Genomic DNA, 21215 nt, shown 5'->3' with positions numbered 1-21215 from the left:
GGTGGAGATGTCATCAATGGGATTTCTTAAGGTTCTTACCATTCCTGGTTCACAGTATTTTCCAGGCGCGAAGGTCGGTGAGCACAGAGCCAGAGCGACGTTAGGGATTAGTTGAGTGACCCCTCCTACCGACGGCCTGCAGTTTGGGAGTGTGAAGACCGACTTTCCAATGGAGGACCGAGAGAGGAGGGGCAGACGGGCACAGGCACAAGAGAAGGGGACAGGCACAAGAGAAGACCAGCAGCTCCCCTCTCTTGCCTCTCCCCACTCTCACAGCCAGCGGCCTGGGCGCAGAGGCGCAGAGGGTCCCTCACCAGGGCGCGCAGCCTAGAGCTGGGCTCTGCGACTTTTGCAGGAGTGAGCATGGCTGGACGGCGAGCGCTGCTTCTAATGCACTTGCTTCTTGGGGTCCTGCGCTCAGAGGCCGCCAAAATCCTGACTATATATATCTACATTGGGTGAGTGTTTGGCTGGACAATTCAGAGACCGGTGCGTCCCGCCTACCTGAGTCTCCAAACTGCGTTTGATCAGAAGGTAAATGGGCTGATTTTCCAGCTGAACTCGTATCCCAGAGGTGGAGGAGGACGAAGTTGTGAGGTAGAGAGGGCCTTTACCGCTGACGTGGAAGAAGTAGTTTTGGAGAAGTTAGAAATAGCCTTTCCTCTATCTTCTGATTGGGGACGCAGTCCGGGTCGCGCCAGGGTGGGGCCAGAAGTTTGTGATCCAGCCCACAGCCAGAGACCCTGAGCTGCCTTTTCCAGGGCCGGAATTTCCGAAGCTCACCCTAAATTTCTAGGGAATGGGGATGCACGATAATTCCAGTACAGCTGTGGTGAGCATTTCCAGGTTTTCGGAGGCCAGGGTAAGGTGCTCTCGAGGCACCATCGCAGACTTGAAGCTACACCCAGAGCCAACCTGAGGTAGGGACGGTGTTTCGTGACAATAAAGACAGGGGAGTGATTTCATCCAGAGGAAATCTGGAGAAATGACTAGGGCTGAGGAGAAGGACCCAGGTCAATCGGATCTTCTGGGTTCCCAATCCCTTTTACCCAAGCTGCTGGCAGTTTGGGAAGGTTCTTGGGACTGTTAATTCTGTATTTTGTGGCTTTAGTTTAATTTTCTTTACTTTTAACCTAAAGGGAGTATTAGCAGATGAAAGGTCATCACAGGATAGAGAGTCTTTTCAGAACATATTAGGTACATTTTTAGATCACTGAAAATCAGGACTCACAGATTTGGAAGAACTACAGATCATCTAATTCAACTACAGATCATCTAATTTCTCAGGAAATCAGAGTGGGAAATAGGTCAGGGAAATGGGTGTTTATTGCAAAAGTACACCAGCCTTTCTATCAGCACAGAAGGAAGTTACTCCTTGTTTCTTCCCCCAAGACCATCTTCTCCGCCACTTCCACTCTCAAATCCTTTTGTGGGGATTTTCAAAAATCACTATAAAAACCTTCTAATTCCATTTCTACACAACCATTTCTTTCTGAATGTTAGTAATAATAAAGCAGAATGTCTCCTAGCTGGGGATCAATCTTCTCTTACCTTAGGCTCCTAGGGTTGTCTTAGGATCATTGATTTCTTAATCTTTTGTGCTACTGAGATCCAACCCGCCCACCCCATATGCTCCACAGTTGTGCGGAATGTCTTAATTCTAAGTTGAACGATTGTTCAGGCTGAAATTGAGAAATACATTTGAATCTCAAGAATTTTGACTCTAAGTGGTGTCTCTACATCCTTCTGATCTAGTGACTTTTTTTTGTGCTTAATCTTTTAGCTCCTGCATTTCTATGTACTACAGTGGTATACATTTCCAAAGAGAGGGATTTCAGAGATGGCTCTGATTGATTATTCATTAGGAAGCCCTCACTCTTATACATACCACACTGCCAAAATTTCCACCAATAAAGGTATTTCTTTACATGATATTTCTATAAGACCCTGGTTAAAAAGCAGCATGTATTTTAGGATGTGAAATTCCCAAGATCTAAGCACACAGAAGCTCATCACAGTGAATAGAGACCATGAGTCACAAGAGGGAATCTTTAGTGGAGGATTATCATAGGTCAAGGACTTGGGAAGCCAGGTTGGTGGGTGGGCTGGGGGTTACCTACAGGGAGGTGGAGAAACTGAAGTTCATCTTCCTCTTTTCATTATTATTCTGTTTCCCTACCCTTCCTTTCCTGGATTTTTCATCTTACCAACTTTAGGTCCTCTGTACTCATTATCTAAAAAGTTAAGTTGTACATTGTTCCTAGGTGGAAGCCATTACCTCCTGATGGACCTGGTTTCTCAGATTCTTCAAGATCATGGTCATAATGTCACCATGTTTCACCAGGAAGGAAATTCTTTGATGTCAGGTATCTTTTCTCACTAATTCTTCTTGACTTCTATTCCAGGCAAAGTGTAAAATGCCTTTTGCATAAAAAACTTGACAAAATGAATTTTAAAAATCTAATTGGATTGAAAAATAAAAAGCATATGCATGTGTATGTGTGTGTAAATTGTTAGAAAGATTTTTGGACTCTGTCACCTAGGACTTCACTCTCTATATTCCCATATATTTTTTTTGAACTAAAATGTTTTACTATTTCTACATGAAATTTCTCCAGAATTCTCAAATTATGTACATAATCCTGGAATAAGGTCCTTACTTATTATTAACAAAGTATACATTAGAAGAGAAATATGTACAATATTTTAACAAATTCTTTAAGATCATATTTAAGCAATGACATCCAAGGAAATGGAATTCAGGCATCATGTAACATTTAGGAAGCTTTCTCTTCATTTTTTGTTATTCTGAGGTCTTCATTATGTATCAGGTGCTTCTAATGTGGTTTCCTTACTGAGTCATATACATCTTCATGGGCCACACTGTTTCATTTTCTCCAGTACTGGGCGAACTTGGGAATTTGTTCTACCACTGCAGCAAACAGAGCATGGACACTTTCACCAATCAGACTCTGCCGGTAATGCACTGCCTCTTCATCTGACAGGTGTAGACAAAATTTACCCTGAAATGTTTTCACAGTTCATGAGCAATATCTGGAATGTTTACATGAACCATCAAAGAAAACAAGTTCAAAATCAGATTTGAATACCTTCTAAGGTGGAGAAAAGTCATGTAACACTGTTTCTGGAACTCTTGGTACTTTTTGCTCTGTGTGCCTTGCACTGTTCTACTATTTCTTTATTCAGCTTCATTGGAGGAGGAAGAGGCTTCGGATCTCCACCCAAAATATAACCTACCTGGATTTCTGCTCCATCCCATGCAACCCTCTATAGATTACATATTATTTTGATAAATTCTACTTTATAATATGGCTTAAAATAAGTTGAACAGAAACATTCAGCCATATTTAACACTTTCCACATGTAAGGCTCACTCTTCTTATTATTTGTCATAGGTCACTTTTTCTTTTTATGATATCTGAAATTTAAAATCACTTTCTCAAGGAGCCCCTTAATTATGCAGCAAAGATAGGAATCTATCATTGAAATAATCATGTATTTCTTAAAATTGGGGGCTGTCCACAAGTTAGGGTATAGTGATGCCAGAAGTTCTTGATTGAATCTTCAAATTTAAAGAATTTTAGGTAAAATGAAGCTCAAGTCTTCTCTGTTGACAGATTTGGAAGTACAAGCTCAAGGAACATTAAAGATTTGCTAAAGGTCACATGACAGGTTAACAACAGTTTTGGGTGCTCTGGTTTGCTCAATATGGAAATGTTGCTCAAATTTTAATTTTTAACCATTTGACCCACTTCTTGGTTTATACCCAAAGGACTTAAAATCAACATACTACAGTGATGCAACCACATCAATGTTTATAGTAGCTCAATTCACCGTAGTTAAACTATGGAACCAACCTAGATGCCCTTCAACAGATGAATGGATACAGAAAATGTGGGGTGTGTATGTGTGTGTGTGTGTGTGTGTGTGTGTGTGTGTAATATTACTCAGCTTTAGAGAAGAATGAAATTATGGCATTTGCTGATAAATGGATGACGTTGGAGATTATCATGCTAAGTGAAATAAGCCAAACCCCAAAATCCAAAGACTGAATGTTTTCTCTGATATGCGGGTGCTAATTCACAATGGGGATGGGATAGGGAATAATAGAGGTATTTTAGATTAGGTAGAGGGGAGTGAAGGGAGGGAAGGGGAAGGATAGTAGGGTGAAATGGAAATTATTACCTCATGTACATATATGACTGCATGACTGATGTGATCCTCCTATATATACAATCAAAAAATGAGAAATTATATTCCATGTACTACTCCTCCGACCAATAGCTGAATCACAGTCAAGTTATAGGTAGTAGCTGGAAGAATATTGAGCCTGATAGAGAAGGCCTCAACTGCCTTGAATAGGCTGTTACTAGAAATGCAGATGCTAAGCATTTTCCTAGTGAGGACTCCACAGAAGAAAGTAGGAGCATGGCAGAGAAAATCTACATTGTCTTGGAGACTATGTACATAATCACAGCCAGACTTTTGGTAAAAATATAGACGTTAAGATATCTCTTGCTGTGTACAGCAAAATATAAGAGGAAATAAACACAGCAAATAACTATTAGTCAAAAAGGAACTAAGACTTCATGATTTGAGAAATTTTCAGCTGGTAGGACTGCAAACAATTCTAAAATTAAATGATTTAATGTTAGAAAAAGAATGAATCAATGATGTGGTTGGCAGCCTTTTACTGTTACTTCAGAAGGATTAAAAAGAGTTTCAGTCATAGAGGAGGCTCATTAAAGACATTAGCGTGAAGCAAATTCACTGTGCATGGATTACCAACTTGTCAATGGTAAAGCAAAACACATTTATACTCCACCAATTACCTGAAGTAGATTCATTATTTATAGATGGTGTTTTAATCAGTTTTTTCACTGCTGTGACATAAAGGTCCAAACACAACAATTGTAGAGGAGGAAAACTTTATTTGAGGGGGCTCACAGTTTCAGAGGTCTTGGTCCTAATCCATAGAAGACCAGCTCTATTCTGGGCTGGAGGTGAGGCTGAATATCATGGCAGGAAAGGGTGGGAGAGCGAAGCAGCTCATATTACGGTGATCAAGAAGCAGAGAGAGAGAGACTCCACTCTCCAGATACAAAATATATACTCAAAGCCATGGCCCAATTCCAATCTTCTCCAACCACAGCCTACCACTTCAGTTACCACTCAGTTAATTCCTATCAGGGGATTAAATCACTGATTGGGTTAAGACTCTTCCAACCCCATCATTCTTCTCTGAACTTTCTTGCATTGTCTCACATGTGAGATTTTGGGGGACACCTCACATCCAAACCATAACAGCAACTATAGATGAAAGCCCATTGAGATATAGGCATTGAACAGAACATACAAGCTGATATGGTTTAGATATTAGTTGTCCCGCAAAAGCTCATATGTGAGACAGTGCAAGAAATTGCAGAGGTGAAATGATTGGGTCATGAAAGCCTTAACCCAATCAGTGAATTAATCCCCTGTTGGGGACGAACTGAATGGTAACTGAAGGCAGGTGGGGTGTGGCTGGAGGAGGTGGGCACTGGGAGGTGTGCCTCTGGGGTATATATTATGTATCTGGTGAGTGAAGTCTCTCTCTGCTTCCTGATCATCATTTGAACCACTTCCCTCTGCCACACTCTTCGGCCATAATGCTCTGCTTCACCTGAGCCCCAAGGAATAGAGTTGGCCTTCTAGGGACTGAGACCTTCGAAACTCTGAGCCCCCAAATAAGCTTTTCCTCCCGTAAAATTGCTTTTGTCAGATCTTTTGGTCACAGCAGTGAAGAAGCTGACTAAAACACTAGCCAAATGTATGATCCAAAATATTTGTCCACAGGTATTTGGATGGAGTCCATAATTTCTGTAAGATTTGGTATGGGACCTTAATGTATGGAAGCATGTATACATTAATACTTGTAATCCTTACATTAAATTTGGTTCAGATGTTGTGTTGAAGGCAAACATGTATGAAGAGGGCACAAAAAGTTTGTTGGTCTTGTAATGATACCTTTTAAAAAAAGCAGGACAGTCTCCTAAGTAAATCTGAAAAACAGTCTAAGAAACCAAAGAGGGATGACAGGTTTGAGATTCTACTGTGGGGATGGGTTGGGAAGGGTAAAGGTTCTCCTTCATTGACCTGGTGCTCTGGTTTGTGTTCCACAAAGGCCCACGTGTTAAAGCCTTGGTCACCAGCCTGTGGCACCATTGGGCAGTGGTGGAAACTTTAAGAGATGGGGCCCAGTGGAAGGAAGTTAGGTTTCTGGCTGTGTGCCCTTGAAGGGGACATTGGGACCCTGGCCTCTGCTCTTCCACTCTTTGCCTCTGGGCCACCATGAAGTGAGCAGCTTCCTCTACCACATGCCCCAGTACTTACCACAGACCCAAAAAAATGAACTAACCAATCATGGACTGAAACCTTGAGCAGAAATGAAACTTTCCTGCTTATAAGTTGATTCTTTCAGGTATTTGGTGACCGTGATAGAAAGTTAACTAGCACACCTTGTTTACATGGTTTGAAAGTCCTACCAGGATCAGAGGAGGGAGGGAGTGTATGGGTTTTCTCAACAGTTTGCACACATGAGGTAAGAAGGGAGGAGGGGGAGATGGAGCTTGAGACCTGTCGAGAGTCAAACATATGTAGAAGGAAATGAGAGGGAGGGCAGGTATGAAAAATGGTGGAATGAGACAGACATCATTACCCTATGTACATATATGATTACACGAATGGTATGAATCTACATCGTGCACAACCATAGAAATGAAATGATGTACCCCATTTGTGTACAATGAATCAAAATGCAGTCTGTAAAAAAAAAAAAACTGAGTCAGACATGGATGAATAAATGAATTGATGCATTTGGGTGCATAACTAGCCTAACAGAAGGTTGAACAATTATGAACATTTAATTTAATATGAAATAACATTAGAACTACCTCATGAAACAGATTAATTCTTTCTAGCTTATATCATATGGCTTTTGATAGTTATAATTTCTCTGGACCCATATTTGCAGATCAAAATGTAATAAATAATAGCAGTTAACATTAAAAAAAACTGAGTCAGAGTTTGACACATGGATAATGGGCAAGAGACCACAACGGTAGGTAGGGATAGAAGGTACTAATATTTTAATTAAGCTTTAGTACATTTTGAATGAACAAAAATTATTTGCATGTATTGTTTTACACAGTGAAAATGTTTTTCCAAAATAGAAAGAGTAGAAGCTTTGGAAACAGAGACCTGTATTTAAATAAAAACTCAGACTACTTCCTACGTATGCAACCTTGAAAGATCATCTTAAAATAAATTAGCTTGTGCTTTTCTACCTGTAAAATGTGGAAAATAGTTATACCTTTAAATGAAAGCTTTAAATAGAAGCTTCCATAGCTTTAAATGGAAAAAACAATTCTGAACCATTTTAAGGGTCTCAACAAATTTTATCCTATAAGATTAAAAGAATGAGAAAGCAGCAAAAGAAGATTTAAAAATACTTCAAAAAGCACTCAAATAGATATAAAATCATTGGAAATATAAAATCAAACATTTTCATATTTTATGCTATGTTACCATGTTGTGTGGCATATTTAAACTTTTTAAACTCACCGATGTATTCTTAGGTTTTAAAGAAGAGGAAAAATCATACCAAGTCATCAATTGGCTTCCACCCAAAGATCATCAAAAAGGATTTAATGGGTGTTTTGATTCTTTTGTGGAAGAAGCTTTGGATGGCAGGTAATTTGTTTTTATTCAGTGAACTTAAGAATCACAATTTTAGACACACGAATGAATGGATGGATACTTGGAGTGAGGATAAGAGGAAGGGATGGACGGATGGATGAATGCATGGGTGCTTGGAGAGATATATGATGAGTGGTGGTGTACTTGAGCACTGTACGCCAAATCATCCAGCAGAGTCTTTGGAAATTCTTGCTTATTCTTATTGCCTTTACACTATATTCATAAATGCATTTCTGTGGAAAACTGTGGTTGCTCCTTCAGGGATGGATGTCTCTGCAGCACTTCACCTACAATCTTTGTCTATAATTTCCCCAAAGAGGTGCACACCTATAATCACAGTGGCTTCGGAGGCTGAGGCAGGAAGATCACAAGTTCAAAATCAGCATCAGCAATTTAGTGATCTCTTAAGCAACTTAGCAAGACCCTGACTCAAAATGAAAATTAAAAAACAGGGGGGCTGGGGATGTCGCTCAGTAGTTAAATGTTCTGGGATCCAATCTTGGTTACCAAAAAAAAAAAAGGGGGGGGGAATGGAATAGGATCCTCAAATGCTCACTGTGGAAGGGGAATCAGCCACCTTTCCCCACTTGTTTTTCACCCCATCTTCTTATATGTATTTATAAATGGAGGGAAGACTTAGGAACCTTGATTTTTTGGAAGTTGAATGTTTGGCTATTAAAGTCTTTTTAGAAAAGCAATCAACCTGGAACAAAATGAGACATGCAGGTGACTCCTTTAGCTTCATCCTGAATGGAAAGGAACACATAATGCCTTAATCTTGGGCCTAAAGAGGAAAGACACGAATCCATGACTGTTTCTCGTAATTACAGTGGCTTCACTCACTCTTCTTGCCTTGAAGATTCTACTCAGTAGACACAGTAGCACTCAGCTCTGACTTTTCATAAAGCCTCTTGCTCCCCAAGGGAAAGATCATGTTCCTTTGTTTGTCTGATCTGGCCTACTCTTTGGCCTCTTAGGCTATTTTGTCTTGTATCCTCAGCTATGTATGCGAAGTGTACAGCTTGTTTCTTCTTTCCAGCTTAAAATTCTTCAGGAAAGATACAGGTAACAAAGTATTCTCGAAATTTTTGGATTTATTAACTTAATTTTAAATATGGTTAATGTACTATATTTTATAAATTTTTACTGCATTACTAAAATTATTCCAATCATTTGGTGACTATTCCTTTGCTATGCCAAAGCTTTAAAAAACACATGGCAGAGGAAGATTTCAGCCAGTCACTTCCATTGTGTGACTGGAAGTCGATCCTAAAGCCCAGGCAGAGGTCTGCCCCTGACTACTGAGTTCTGGGCCTCAGGACCTTCTTTAATTGGAGAGCAATGGTACAGTGATGTTCCAGTGTGCCAGGGCTGGTCCTCTTCATCCTCCATGCCGCCTGCAGGCCCCTCTGTCTAGAGCCCTCATGCCTACTACCTCTGGTCTGGGCATCTCATCTGTTACCCCAGCATGCTGTTAATAGAGGACCATTTTCTGAGTCATCAATGATGGAAGACAATTGCAAGAAGAATGTTCCTGGAATAACTGAAGGAGCCGTCTTAGTTAAGTCTTGTGGAGCTTTGGTACTATCCTCTCTGGATACCCTAGGCTGCATTGAAGTGGAAAAGCTAATACTGTGCTTCAAAATCAGGGTTTCTTTTTTTTCTCCCATTATTTAATTCCTAGACATAGAAAGTTGGAATTTTCATTTTTTAGCTGAAATTATGGGTTCTAATATAATCAATGAGTCCCTTGGTTGAAGTGATCTTTTATATGCAAGGACACAGTGATTAAAAAAGTAATCTATACCCAGATATGGTGGTATGTGACTGTAATTCCAGCTACTTAGGAGACTGAAGTGGGAAGACCACAAACTCCAGTTTAGCTTGGGCAACTTAGTGAGATCCTACCTAAAAAAAAAAGAAAAAAAAAAAAATAGAAAAAAGAAAGAAAGAAAGAAGGAAAGGGAATTGGGGATATAGCTTGGTGGGAGAAATACTGTATTTAGTTCCCAGTATGAAAAAAGAGAAACCTAAATTGTCAATATTGATAGATTCTATTATCAACTTACTTACACGTTGTGAATGCGTAAATAAGAAAATCACTCATTAAAGTCAGTATGTAAATGAGGGTTAACCAGAGCATCACCAGAATCGATCAAGGAGTTGTAGACCCTGAGCTCTGCTACCGTCAGTGATGCTCACAGAGTGGAATCATGACCTGATGGTGGGTCAGGGGAGGAAAAGGAAAGGACAGAAGGTATTTGTGGAAAACCAGTGAATATATGTGGGCTACTTCTAGAAAAACTACTGCTCACCCGGGAAAATTTTCTTTGTATCTGGAAATTCCTTAATATATTACACATAACTCTCATGAGTATTTATCATTCATTTTTTTTTCTTATAGAGGAAGTTTTAAAAGCTTAAAATTAATTGAACAACTGGGGTTTCAGTGCGATCATTTGTTAAGCAGAAAGGATATCATGGATTCCTTAAAGAATGAGAAGTTTGTCATGGTGGTAGTTGAACTCTTTGACTACTGTCCTTTCCTGATTTCTGAGAAACTTGGGAAACCATATGTGTCCATTCTTCCTTCCTCATTTGGTACTTGGGACATTGGGCTCCCACGCTCTGTGTCTTATGTTCCAGTATTCCGTTCTTTGCTGACTGTCCACATGAACTTCTGGGACGGAGTGAAGAATTTTCTGATGTTCTTTGATTTCTTCATGAAGCAATGGAAAATAGAGTCTATGGTTCGACAACTCCATCAAGAAGCGTTTCCCAGAAGGATCTAGACCAGTTTTTACCCATCTTCTACAGAAAGCAGAAGTGTGGTTTATTAATGCGGACTTTGCCTTTGATTTTGCTCTGCCCCTGCTTCCCAACACAATTTATGTTGGAGGCTTACTGGACAAACCTACTAAGCCAATACCATAATTAAGTAAAATCTTAGCTCTCAGTTTGGATTTCCCACATAGGCCTTCAATGCACAATTAGAGGTTAGGGTGACTTTTAAAGGAAGTTCTCATTTTCAGGGTTGTGCAAATACAGTATTAGAACTTGCTGAACCCTAAGATCGAGGGTCTTCTTATATAGAATGCCATAAGCTCTTTTCTTTTGTCTTTCAGGTCCTAGCTTTGGTGGGATAAGCCCTTTACTCGATGTTGATGTTTTCATTTGCTTTTGCTTTTGCTTTTTGAGACAGTCTTACTGTGTTGCCCAGGCTGACCTCCAGCTCCTGGGTTCAAGTGATCCACTTGTCTCAGTCTCTTCAGTACCTGTGACTACAGACATGTGCCACCATGGCCAGTTCTTTATTTGCATTTTGTATGATATTGTATGGTAAATATGCAATGAATACCTATCACATGCAACAATGGCTAAGGAAATGAGTTACTTACAATGAAACAGTCAGCACTTTGAGACAGGATGGGACTGTGTGGGACAGACAGCAAGAACTGAAGCTGTTATGTCCAGTGACCCCTCTCTGTGGAGTCCTGGCTCCTGGTTCCACCTAGACCTTCTGATTTGATTTGTCTGGGATAGGCCCCCAAACTGTATGCTGTAAAAGCTGCCCAGGTGGTTTGAATGCACAGCCTGGACTCAGAACCACTCCCACTGAAGTTTTGAAAGGAGGGAGAGCTAAGATCAGTTGGCTCCCTGTTGCTTATCAGCACTGACTTACTATTTTACAGGCATTATCTTATATAGTCTCTTGCCACCTATAGGGAGGTCTGATTATCTCCAATTTTATAAAGGAGGCAGGATGCTCAAGTGGTGTGGGTGACTTTCCTGCTGCCATTTGACTCGAGGAAGGGAGAGACTGGATTTGTTCTATATATTCCAGGCACCAAAGAGTCTACCCTTTCTCCAGTGACCTTGCTTTGAGTGAGCAGGAGGAGTTGGGGACAGATCCTTGGGCTGGACAAGGTTTGCATTGGTGACAGGAGCTTTTAGAAATGAACCTGGGAGGGAAGTTTCCCCCAGGTGAGGAGAACAGGGGCCTAATGTGTATATGTGGAGGTAAGATGGCTATGAAGCGGGTTCTCTGGGTGACTCTGGCTAGGAGTAGAGTTATGTGAGATTGATTTGCACAAATAAAACCAGGTGAGATGACCAGAGGTCTTATCTGACAGAAGGCTGGGTCAAGGTGTGGCCATACAATACATGGAGGAAAGTTTTATGAAGACAAGAATGGGAGTAAGAGTTGTACTGGCTAGGAGATACCTGATGCCTTTTAAAAAGTGTTTTCTTCTCTGCATTTTCCAATTTTAACATAATGGTTGTGTGTTGTTTCTGCAATGTATTTCTGACAAGGCCTGTGAAGTGGTAAATCAGACAGTGGTATCCATTGAACCTGAGCAACCTAATTGGATGTGGGACTGGTGTGGTCATGGGGAGCCACAAAAGTACAGAGAAGATCAGGGTCCAGGGAAATAGCTGAAAGTGAGAATTGACCAAATGCTATTCAAGTCAATTGTTAAGACATTAGGTCACAACCTTCCAAAAGAACTACCCGGGAGGCTTGAAAAACTTTGCTCCCTAGACCTGGTGTTGGGACTAGGCATAGCTGCTTTTAAAAATCTTCCAGTGTGGTTACAATCTGCAATCATGTGGGTGAACCACTGAGGTAGGAGATAAAGTGCAAGAATCAGTGACTGGAAATACCAGGGAATACTGGAGCAAAATACACTTTATGACACTACTTTGCCTCTGTTTCTTCTTTAAACACAGACATTCTGCCAACTTCTCCGTTTTAGCCCCCAGAAGTCTCTGCTCCTTCTGTCAGACTCTGACCTACCACTGGCACTCAGTCAGACACTACCACCTCTAGTAGGCTTGCAAAGCTCCTACATGACATGGTGCCCTGGACCCAGAATGAGTCCCATCCCTGACACTGGGGTCAGGATTCCAAAGTAGAAAGACGTTCCCACCAACACAATGGACATGAGTACAGTGCAGAAGATGCTGAAGAAGCACCAGGGACTGTGGAAAGAGTTTCAGGACAGTGACCACAAGGCACTGGCAGAAGAGTATGTCTAGTAAGTAGGCTGGCCTTCATTCATGGTCACCTTGGCTTTCACAAACAGCTTTGTCACCTCCTTACCTCCTTTGTTCTCTTTCCCCAGGACTTGGAGAACTTCATTGCTATGTTTGGGGTGCTGGTTTTGTCCTTGTGACCCTGGGCTCCATGGTGAGCAAGTATCAGACCCAGGAAGACCTTAAGGAGATGAACTGGGTGTTTGCCCACCTCCCCCAGGGAGTGATATGGAAGTGTGAATATTCTCTTTGGCCCAAAGACATCAAATTGGCTTCAAATGTGAAAATTGTGGACTGGCTTCCTCAGAATAACCTCCTGGGTAAGGGCTGCTCATGTCTGCTCCTCTCTTTCCATTAACAAGTCTTTGGGGCTTGTTAGGATTCTGACCTAACAGCATAAGAAGGAGCCAGTGATAGGTAAAGATAAGGCTCAGACAGCAGGAGAAAGGCACAGCCAGCTGGAGTTCCAAGTAGGTGAGGTGCCAAAACAGCTATGTCCCTAACTATCGAAGGCCCGATTCTCTGTAGCCAGAAGCCATATTCCAGGCAAATACCTTTCACCCTACTGCACTTGGTCTTGAACAAGGTCACCCAACAAAGCCCAGAACAGCCTGTCAACTCTGAGAATGTACACCAGGGTTGGTGGGGACATTGTCATTTTCTTCAGTGACTTCATGAGCACCAGTTTAGCATGTGCCCTTACACAAACACTCACACAGACACTTAAAATCTAGGACAGGTCACAACTTGATGCCTATGATGTCTTCAGAAAGTGCCAGAATACCTGTGTACCAAGCTTAGCAACCTCTCAACTGGTTATCTGACTGATTGAGTTACCTGGTCCAGAGAGCTCCCTCACCAGCCACCAGGTTTTCTATGTGCCTAATGGTGCTTCTCATGGACATCTCCTTGCCACTGCCACTGACCAGAACAAAGACTCAGTCTATGGCTCAAAATGGGCTGAGTAATTTAAGGAACAGATTCCTGGTCCCACTTGGGTAAATGCTTTCCTTTAATTCTGAGACGGGGCAGAGGGGGCACATGATTCTCATTTCAAAGAAAAGACAAAGAGATTCTGATACCATGGCAGTGACATAGGCTGAGATGAGATGCTATTCTTCATTATCAACAATCATTTTAGTTAGATTTAAATAATGCTGGATGGAAAGACAGGAACTAGAGATATTGAGGTAAAGGGTTCAGTCTCTGCTTTCAACAGGCTTCTTATATAACTGAGGATACAGTATAACTAGGGAAAGTTTTTTGAGCGACCCATGAGTTGTGGATGTCAATGAATGAGACAGGTATTAAAAGAAGAGGGAAATTAGTTGGCAGTAGATAGATGAGCTCAGGAAGACAGATGTGGGAGAGACAGACACACAGGGAGAGAACAGAGATGAGAAAAGCACAGGGAGGACAGAGAGAAGGGATGGTTGGCTGACATGGATGGAAATATGTGCCTTGCTTAGAATTCCAGGGGTTCTGAATCTCAACTGGGTTCTGGCTAAAAAGCTTCCATGCAGTGGCAAAGCTTGGAATCCTATATCTTGGAACATGTGCATCATGCTTGGATGTACTTCAAGCAAAGTCATCATTTGCAAGGCTCCAACCTGCCTGCAGATCTCCTTGTTATTTTCTTGTGGTCTTTCTGGGCATGCTGGTGTTTTGAAACTTCATCCTGACATGTTTCACCTTCCTTCTTATTTGCAACAGCTCACCCTACCATCTGTCTTTTTGTCACACATGGCGGACTGATCAGCATAATGGAGACCATTCAGCATGGAGTGCCCATGGTAGGAATTCCTCTCTTTGGAGACCAGCCTGAAAACATGGTCCAGCTAGAGGCCAAAAAGTTTGGTGTCTCTCTTCCATTAAAGAAGCTCAAGGCAGAGGCACTGGCTCCGAAGATGAAGCAAGTCATAGGAGACAAGAGGTGTGCATCTCTCTGGGGTGGAGGTCACTTAGGCCAAATGCAGACCTAACGTTGAGGGCACTCTGAGTGTCCATTTTTCGATGAAGATGAACTTTTCAGGGCATGGATAATATGTGTGTGATGTCAACAGCTGACCTGTGTTCTTTGTGACCAAGTTTAGGGCAATTTAAGTGAGATGTTAAGAATATGTTTCTACTTTATGACTCAGAGGAACCCAAAGTGCATACACAGTGTCCTCTTAAAAGCACTTACGCTTGGGGTCCTTACAGTAGAATTTCATCCAAGGCAGAGGGCTGCCTTTCTATTCTACCAAAAACCGGACTCCTCTACTTTTTATTTATTTATTTATTTATTTATTTATTTATTTATTTATTTTTATTGTAAACAAATGGGATACATGTTGTTTCTCTGTTTGTACATGGCGTAAAGGCATACCATTTGTGTAATCATAAATTTACATAGGGTAATGTTGTTTGATTCATTCTGTTATTTTTTCCCTTCCCCCCACCCCTCCCACCCCTCTTTTCCCTCTATACAGTCCTTCCTTCCTCCATTCTTGCCCCCCTCCCTAACCCTAACTCTAACCCCTCCCACCCCCCATTATGTGTCATCATCCACTTATTAGCGATATCATTTGTCCTTTGGTTTTTTGAGATTGGCTTATCTCACTTAGCATGATAGTCTCCAATTTCATCCATTTGCCTGCAAATGCCATAATTTTATCATTCTTTATGGCTGAGTAATATTCCATTGTATATATATACCACAGTTTCTTTATCCATTCATCAATTGAAGGACATCTAGGTTGGTTCCACAATCTGGCTATTGTGAACTGAGCAGCTATGAACATTGATGTGGCTGTATCTCTGTAATATGCTGATTTTAAGTCCTTTGGGTATAGGCCAAGGAGTGGGATAGCTGGGTCAAATGGTGGTTCCATTCCAAGTTTTCTGAGGAGTCTCCACACTGCTTTCCAGAGTGGCTGCACTAATTTGCAGCCCCACCAGCAATGTATGAGTGTACCTTTCTCCCCACATCCTCACCAACACCTGTTGTTGCTTGTATTCTTGATAATCGCCATTCTAATTGGGGTGAGATGGAATCTTAGGGTGGTTTTGATTTGCATTTCTCTTATTACTAGGGATGTTGAACATTTTTCCATATGTTTGTTAATTGCTTGTAGGACTCCTCTCCTTGACCTTCTGTCTGTGCTGCTTGGTAACACACCCTTGCCCTTCCATTCAGGGAGTGGCTCCTTCATGACATTCAAGCCTCATCTCCGTTGCCACCTTCCTAGAGAATTCTTTTCTGAAGGTCCCAGTAGCCTCCTCTCCTGCCCACCCACTTATATTATTTCCTTCTTAACACTTCTTAGGGGCTGCAGTTACTCCACTTGTTCACCTTTTTACTGATTTTTTTGGTCCCCCGCCCACACTGGAGATTAGAGAGCAAGTTCCCTGAGCGAGCAGTGTGTCTCTTGTTTTCAGCATTCTCAGTTAGTTCCCAGCACAGAGCCTGCCACAAATAAGTAATTTCAGTTAATTGAGTCAATAAAAGGAGCCCAGGGACCTCCAAGTAAATCACTGCTCATCTGCCACAGTGACCTCATGGAAAGAGAAAGAAAACATGTTCAGTCTTATAACTAAGAGACTGAATGACTTACTAGAGTTTCAAGTGTGCGATCCTGAATCAGATTGCAAGTTTCTCATGACCTGCATGCAGCGGAATGAAAACAGTTCTGGTTGGATGTCTGGAAAGAACCACACAGCCCCAGGGTCTTAGACCTGGAAAGGTCATTAAACTCCAGCAAAAAGTGTGTATTTGCAAGTTCTTGTGTTGTGAATGTTCATTTTCTGAGTAATGGGTTTGTATCTTTCATTAGATTTTTAGAGAACTAATTCCCAAGTGGTCATTCCCATTGACCCCTTTGAAAGAGACATTCTGGGCTGAGATGGACCCTAATTATGCACTGTCTAGGACAGTCACATAATTTATAGCTGGGGAAAAATGAAAACATGAGGACTTTTGTTGTAAAGTTTAAGGATTTTGAGATCGTGACAGCAGAGAACTAAATCAAGCACAGGCTGCTACTAAGCATGTTGTGTAAATATGAAGGTTACGCTGAGAAGCCTGGTCACCAGGATGCTCCGATGGTGCAGGAAAGTAGAGACCTCATCCTGGGCCTGGCATTCCCAGGAGTGACTGTTGTCAGCTAGTCTGTATACCAAAGTAAGTGATACATATATCATGATATGTATACAATATTATATACATATAATTGTATCATATAATTGTGTGGTATTTCATAGGTCTCCTTGAAGAGGTAATTAATTTCTACAGACTTAGTCACTTTTTAAAAAATATATTTTAGCATTTTAAGGATTAATTACTGATCTTTGTGTGTGGTTGTTTTTATTGAACTTTTCCAGGGGACCCAGGTAGATAGGGCAAGACCAGGCCAACATTTTGCAACATTTTGTTTTGGAAACCCATATATGGGCATAGAGTAGACTGGTGTGTGTGTGTGTGTGTGTGTGTGTGTGTGTGTGTGTGTGTGTGAGAGAGAGAGAGAGAGAGAGAGAGAGAGAGAGAGAGAGAGGGAGGGAGAGAGAGGTCTTTAAGTCTTACCAGACCCCATCAACAATGTCCCCTCTCTGTCTCTGCTCACACGTTCAAGACTGCAGTGCCAGGGTCGTCAGGTGCTCCCACCCCGACCCCTGCTCAGCGGCTGGTCAGCTGGACTGACCACATCCTCCAGACAGGGGGTGCAGTGCACCTCAAACCCTATGCCCTCGGGCAGCCGTGGTTTGAGCAGTACCTGCTGGATGTCATCTCGTTCCTGCTGGGGCTCACTCTGGGCACCATGTAGCTTTGTGGGAAGCTGCTGGGCACGGCAGCCAGGTGGCTGAGTAGGGCCAAGAAGCTGAAGAAGACATGATGCCAAGTGTGGGCTTGGGCTGGGGCTGGTGGGGAACCTCAGGTTCTTTGAAGCTTTCCCCACTCAGCACAGGCCTCCCCTCCACCTGCCCATGGTCCTGAAGTTGGCTCCTCATTATTAGCTGCCTCTGCTTAGAAATCCTTATGCACCACTCATGGGCTCCTTGACTGGCCCCTTGTGACTTGCATCCCCCAATCCAGATTCAAAACGTCCCCCCATAGACCTTCCACCCCTTTCTCCCTTCCAGACACGCTACTCTGACAATTTCATCCTCCTTGTCCAGATAACTTCTCAGTCTCTCTCCCATTTCTCCTTCTACCACTTGACATATAAGAGCATATAAGAGTTGGCATGAGGGCACACACCAAGTAGTTTTCCCAGCTACTTTGAGCCTGAGGCAGGACGTTTTCAAATTCAAGGCCAGTCTGGGCAACCATAGTGAGACCCTGTCTCAAAATAAGTTTTTTTTAAAGACCTGGGGATGTAGCTCAGTAATAGAGTACTTGCCTAGTATGCATGAGGCTCTGGATTTAATCCCCAGTCCTGAAAAAGAAAAACAGACAAAAAAAATCCTGCAAGATATTTGGCAGATTCTTCCATTTTACTCCTACCTCTTTCTGTAAGTTCTGGTTGAGTTATAAGTGGACAGAACTGGACACTGTTGTGAACTTGGGCTTGAGGACATAGTAGAATGATCCTCAGTCCTATTTTTAAAGTGTATTCAGCTTTATGTTCTCAGCCTTAGAGCTTCAGTCCTCTAGGTAAAGATCTGTGCTCAGGATGCTAGCACCTCTTCATAAACCTGAAACTGGTAAAGAGGCCTTCAGCAATCATCCAGGTTGCTTTCCTTTGCAGATTAGTTTCTGAGATCTTTAACTTGGATCATCAGCAGAGATTTTAGACTGTAATCTGGGGGTAAGGTAGGGTGGGATGGCAGAAAAGAAGGAGTTGGAATCCTATGGGTTTGGGAAAGTGTCATTATGAGTTCAAGTCCTTCCGAAGAGCTGTCACTGACATGATTTCCTAACATCCCTACAGTCCTAGTTCATAGTGTTTTCCAGGAAAGAAGGAGATTAGGTAGAGAGAACGGGACTAAAGATCAGCTCACTGTTACCTAACTCCATGGAAAGACACTGGTTAGGGAGAGTAAGGACAGAATATCCACAAGATACAAGCAAAAGGAGGAAGGGCAGAAGGCAAGAGGGGAGAGAGCGGAGAGGACAGGCAAGAGGGGGCTGAGCAGAGAGGACAGGCAGGATCCCCTCTCCCACCTCTTCCCACTCTCACAGTCAGCAGCTTTGGCACAGAGATGCACAAGATCCCCAGATGAAGTTCAAATATGTTATTTGTGTCTCCTTTCATTAGGTAGCTATTCTTCTGCTTATGTGTTTCTGCATTGCAACCACATAATGGTTGTTTGTGTGCCCATCTGCACTAAATGCTCTGTGGATGGACTTCCCTCCACATTAGTCTTTCGTTTCATTTATCATAACCTAGGGACAGCCTGTTTCGAGATGGTTAAGTTATTTATTTGTCTTCAACTGATCATGCAAAAGGATAACCTAAAGTCTTGAAAAAATTTTAGTACTTTAGTTTTTTGGTACTAACTAGTACCAAAAAGTAAACTTTGTATTTTTAATGTCCTTAATAGGAATACATTTTACTCAGTTCAACAATTTGATTCAACCAACATTGATTAAGTTCAAGGTTGTGCAAGGTCCTGTGATGGGCCCTTAGGACGATGCAAAGATGAACCAGAGTCTTTCTTACTCTTGCAGTATGAGCCCTCAGTCGACTTTCACTGTCTTACTTTTTAATTAAGAGGCAGATTTATCTGTCATTGATTGCCTTCCTAAGTGGTTGTTGCTTAAGAGCTAATTAGTTCGGTTTCATCATTTCACTTAGTGAAAGTGAAATGACACAGCTCAGTATCACTAGGTGAGCTCTAGCAAGGAGGGGGACTTTTGGATAAAATGGTTCATGGTGCATGAAGAAGACACTCAGAATACCCTGGGGTGGAGGCGGGAGGCACATAGAATCCCTGCCAGTGTCTGCATCTTCTCTTTGCTTGGTGGGTATCATGTGCCAAAGGTAGGGACTTCTGGAAATGACATCTGACTTTAAAAGAGGGACAAAGGAGATAGTTTTAGCAAGTGGATTTTTCTTGCCCTCAAATCATAATTCTGTCAGAAATACCCTCAACCAATGCCAGTGTTTATTAAATCCATATGTTATTTCACACCTTTGACCTCCAGGACAATTCTGAGAAGTTGACAAGAAGATAGATTGTTCATTTTAGAGATCTTAGAGATCAATGATCACATTTCTGAGAATACATATCAGGTAAGATGCAGAACAGAAAGTGAAATGCAGGTCTGCATAGTTCTGGTCCTGGTTCTTTATGTCACCACACCGTGGAAGGGAGCATGGGGGTGTGAAGGACGGGGGGTGTGGATAGTGTAAGATACCTAGCAAAAGAAACCATTATTTAGATAATTTCCCCTACCCAGGACCACTAGGCAACATTTTATCTGGCAAACATGTTGCCAAGGAACAGAGGCAAAGAGAGAAAAGAGGGCAAAATCAAACAACAGAGAGAAAGAAGAAACCAAGAATGGAAATAGCAGAAAAGTCATCTAATCAGTGTGTGAATGTTGAGAAAAAGGGAGAACTCTACATCACCTGAAATTACACCTGTGTGCTCCTGAGAGTTGTGGTTTAATGTTTTGCCTGGTGATAAGCCTAGCAGTGAGCCTCTGGAGACTACAGAAGGCTAGGAAGGGAAAGCCTGAAAGAAGTAAGACGGCTGGCAGAACATTAGCTTGTAAAACGTGGGAGGTGAGTTTGGATGCTGTTCTGGAAACCAAACAATTGCTAGCAAAACTTCCGGCTGGCTCCTCTCCCAGAGCAAACAGCTTGGTCTTTCACAGTCACTGGGATTTCCCAGGCAACAGGAGTGTAAACTTGAGAAAAGGCAGGACCAGAATAAGGATTGACATTGAGCTAAGCCAATCAGGCTGTGAGTCTGTAGCAGGGCTCCTAGGACACCCAATTAGCACTAAGAGGGAGGACTGACACATCTGAGGAAGACAGGTAAGAGGGAGGAGGCAGGGAGGGGACCAGATTTCCCAGATGCAGGAGACTGTGTCCATAGTTTCAGTTGTAAGGAAACAACTGGTGGCAACAGGTTAACATTTAAGGTAAAAATGCTTCATTTGTTCTTTTGGTTTGATAACTTTTGTTTCATTTAAACTAGGAACAGAAAATAGTAGATGTTACTCTCTAAAAAGAAAACCTTAAAGGTGATGATGATGAGAGTTCTTAGTCATTGCTAGGCTGTCGGTCCATGGAGGATACAGCTTAGCACTGGGAGAGGCTTTTGCAATCATTGCAGAGAGATGCTTAGATAAAAATGTACTAAAATACATTATGCAGAAAAGGGGAAGGAAATAAATATTGAGTCATTCTGTACTGGATGTCCAAGTGCATGGTATTTGGGTGGTTTACTGTAACTAAGGCCAATTATTAAATTGAACTCCAGGGTGGTGG

General features: G+C 42.0%; 2 protein-coding genes across 4 annotated transcripts in view; both read left to right on the top strand.

Annotated features, from left to right (window-relative positions):
• The first annotated feature begins 363 nt into the window (after positions 1–363).
• Positions 364–17666, top strand: LOC124987532 (UDP-glucuronosyltransferase 3A2-like). The gene is given in 10 exon segments (XM_047556816.1): positions 364–443; positions 2254–2366; positions 7638–7752; positions 10163–10508; positions 10510–10684; positions 12877–12912; positions 12915–13115; positions 14509–14730; positions 17406–17439; positions 17441–17666. Coding segments are annotated over 10 exon segments (1548 nt in total).
• A 3105-nt stretch (positions 17667–20771) lies between these two features.
• Positions 20772–21215, top strand: part of Capsl (calcyphosine like) — a 31432-nt gene continuing 30988 nt past the window's right edge. For all 3 annotated transcript variants that reach the window (XM_047554928.1, XM_047554929.1, XM_047554926.1), the window contains exon 1: positions 20772–20866. The gene's annotated coding sequence lies outside the window, so the exon portion shown is untranslated. The remainder of the gene's footprint in view (positions 20867–21215) is intronic.

Source organism: Sciurus carolinensis, chromosome 6, assembly GCF_902686445.1.
Source record: "Sciurus carolinensis chromosome 6, mSciCar1.2, whole genome shotgun sequence".
Lineage (NCBI taxonomy): Eukaryota > Metazoa > Chordata > Mammalia > Rodentia > Sciuridae > Sciurus > Sciurus carolinensis.
Note: the sequence above shows the minus strand (reverse complement) of the source record. Positions and strands in the feature narration are given on the sequence as shown.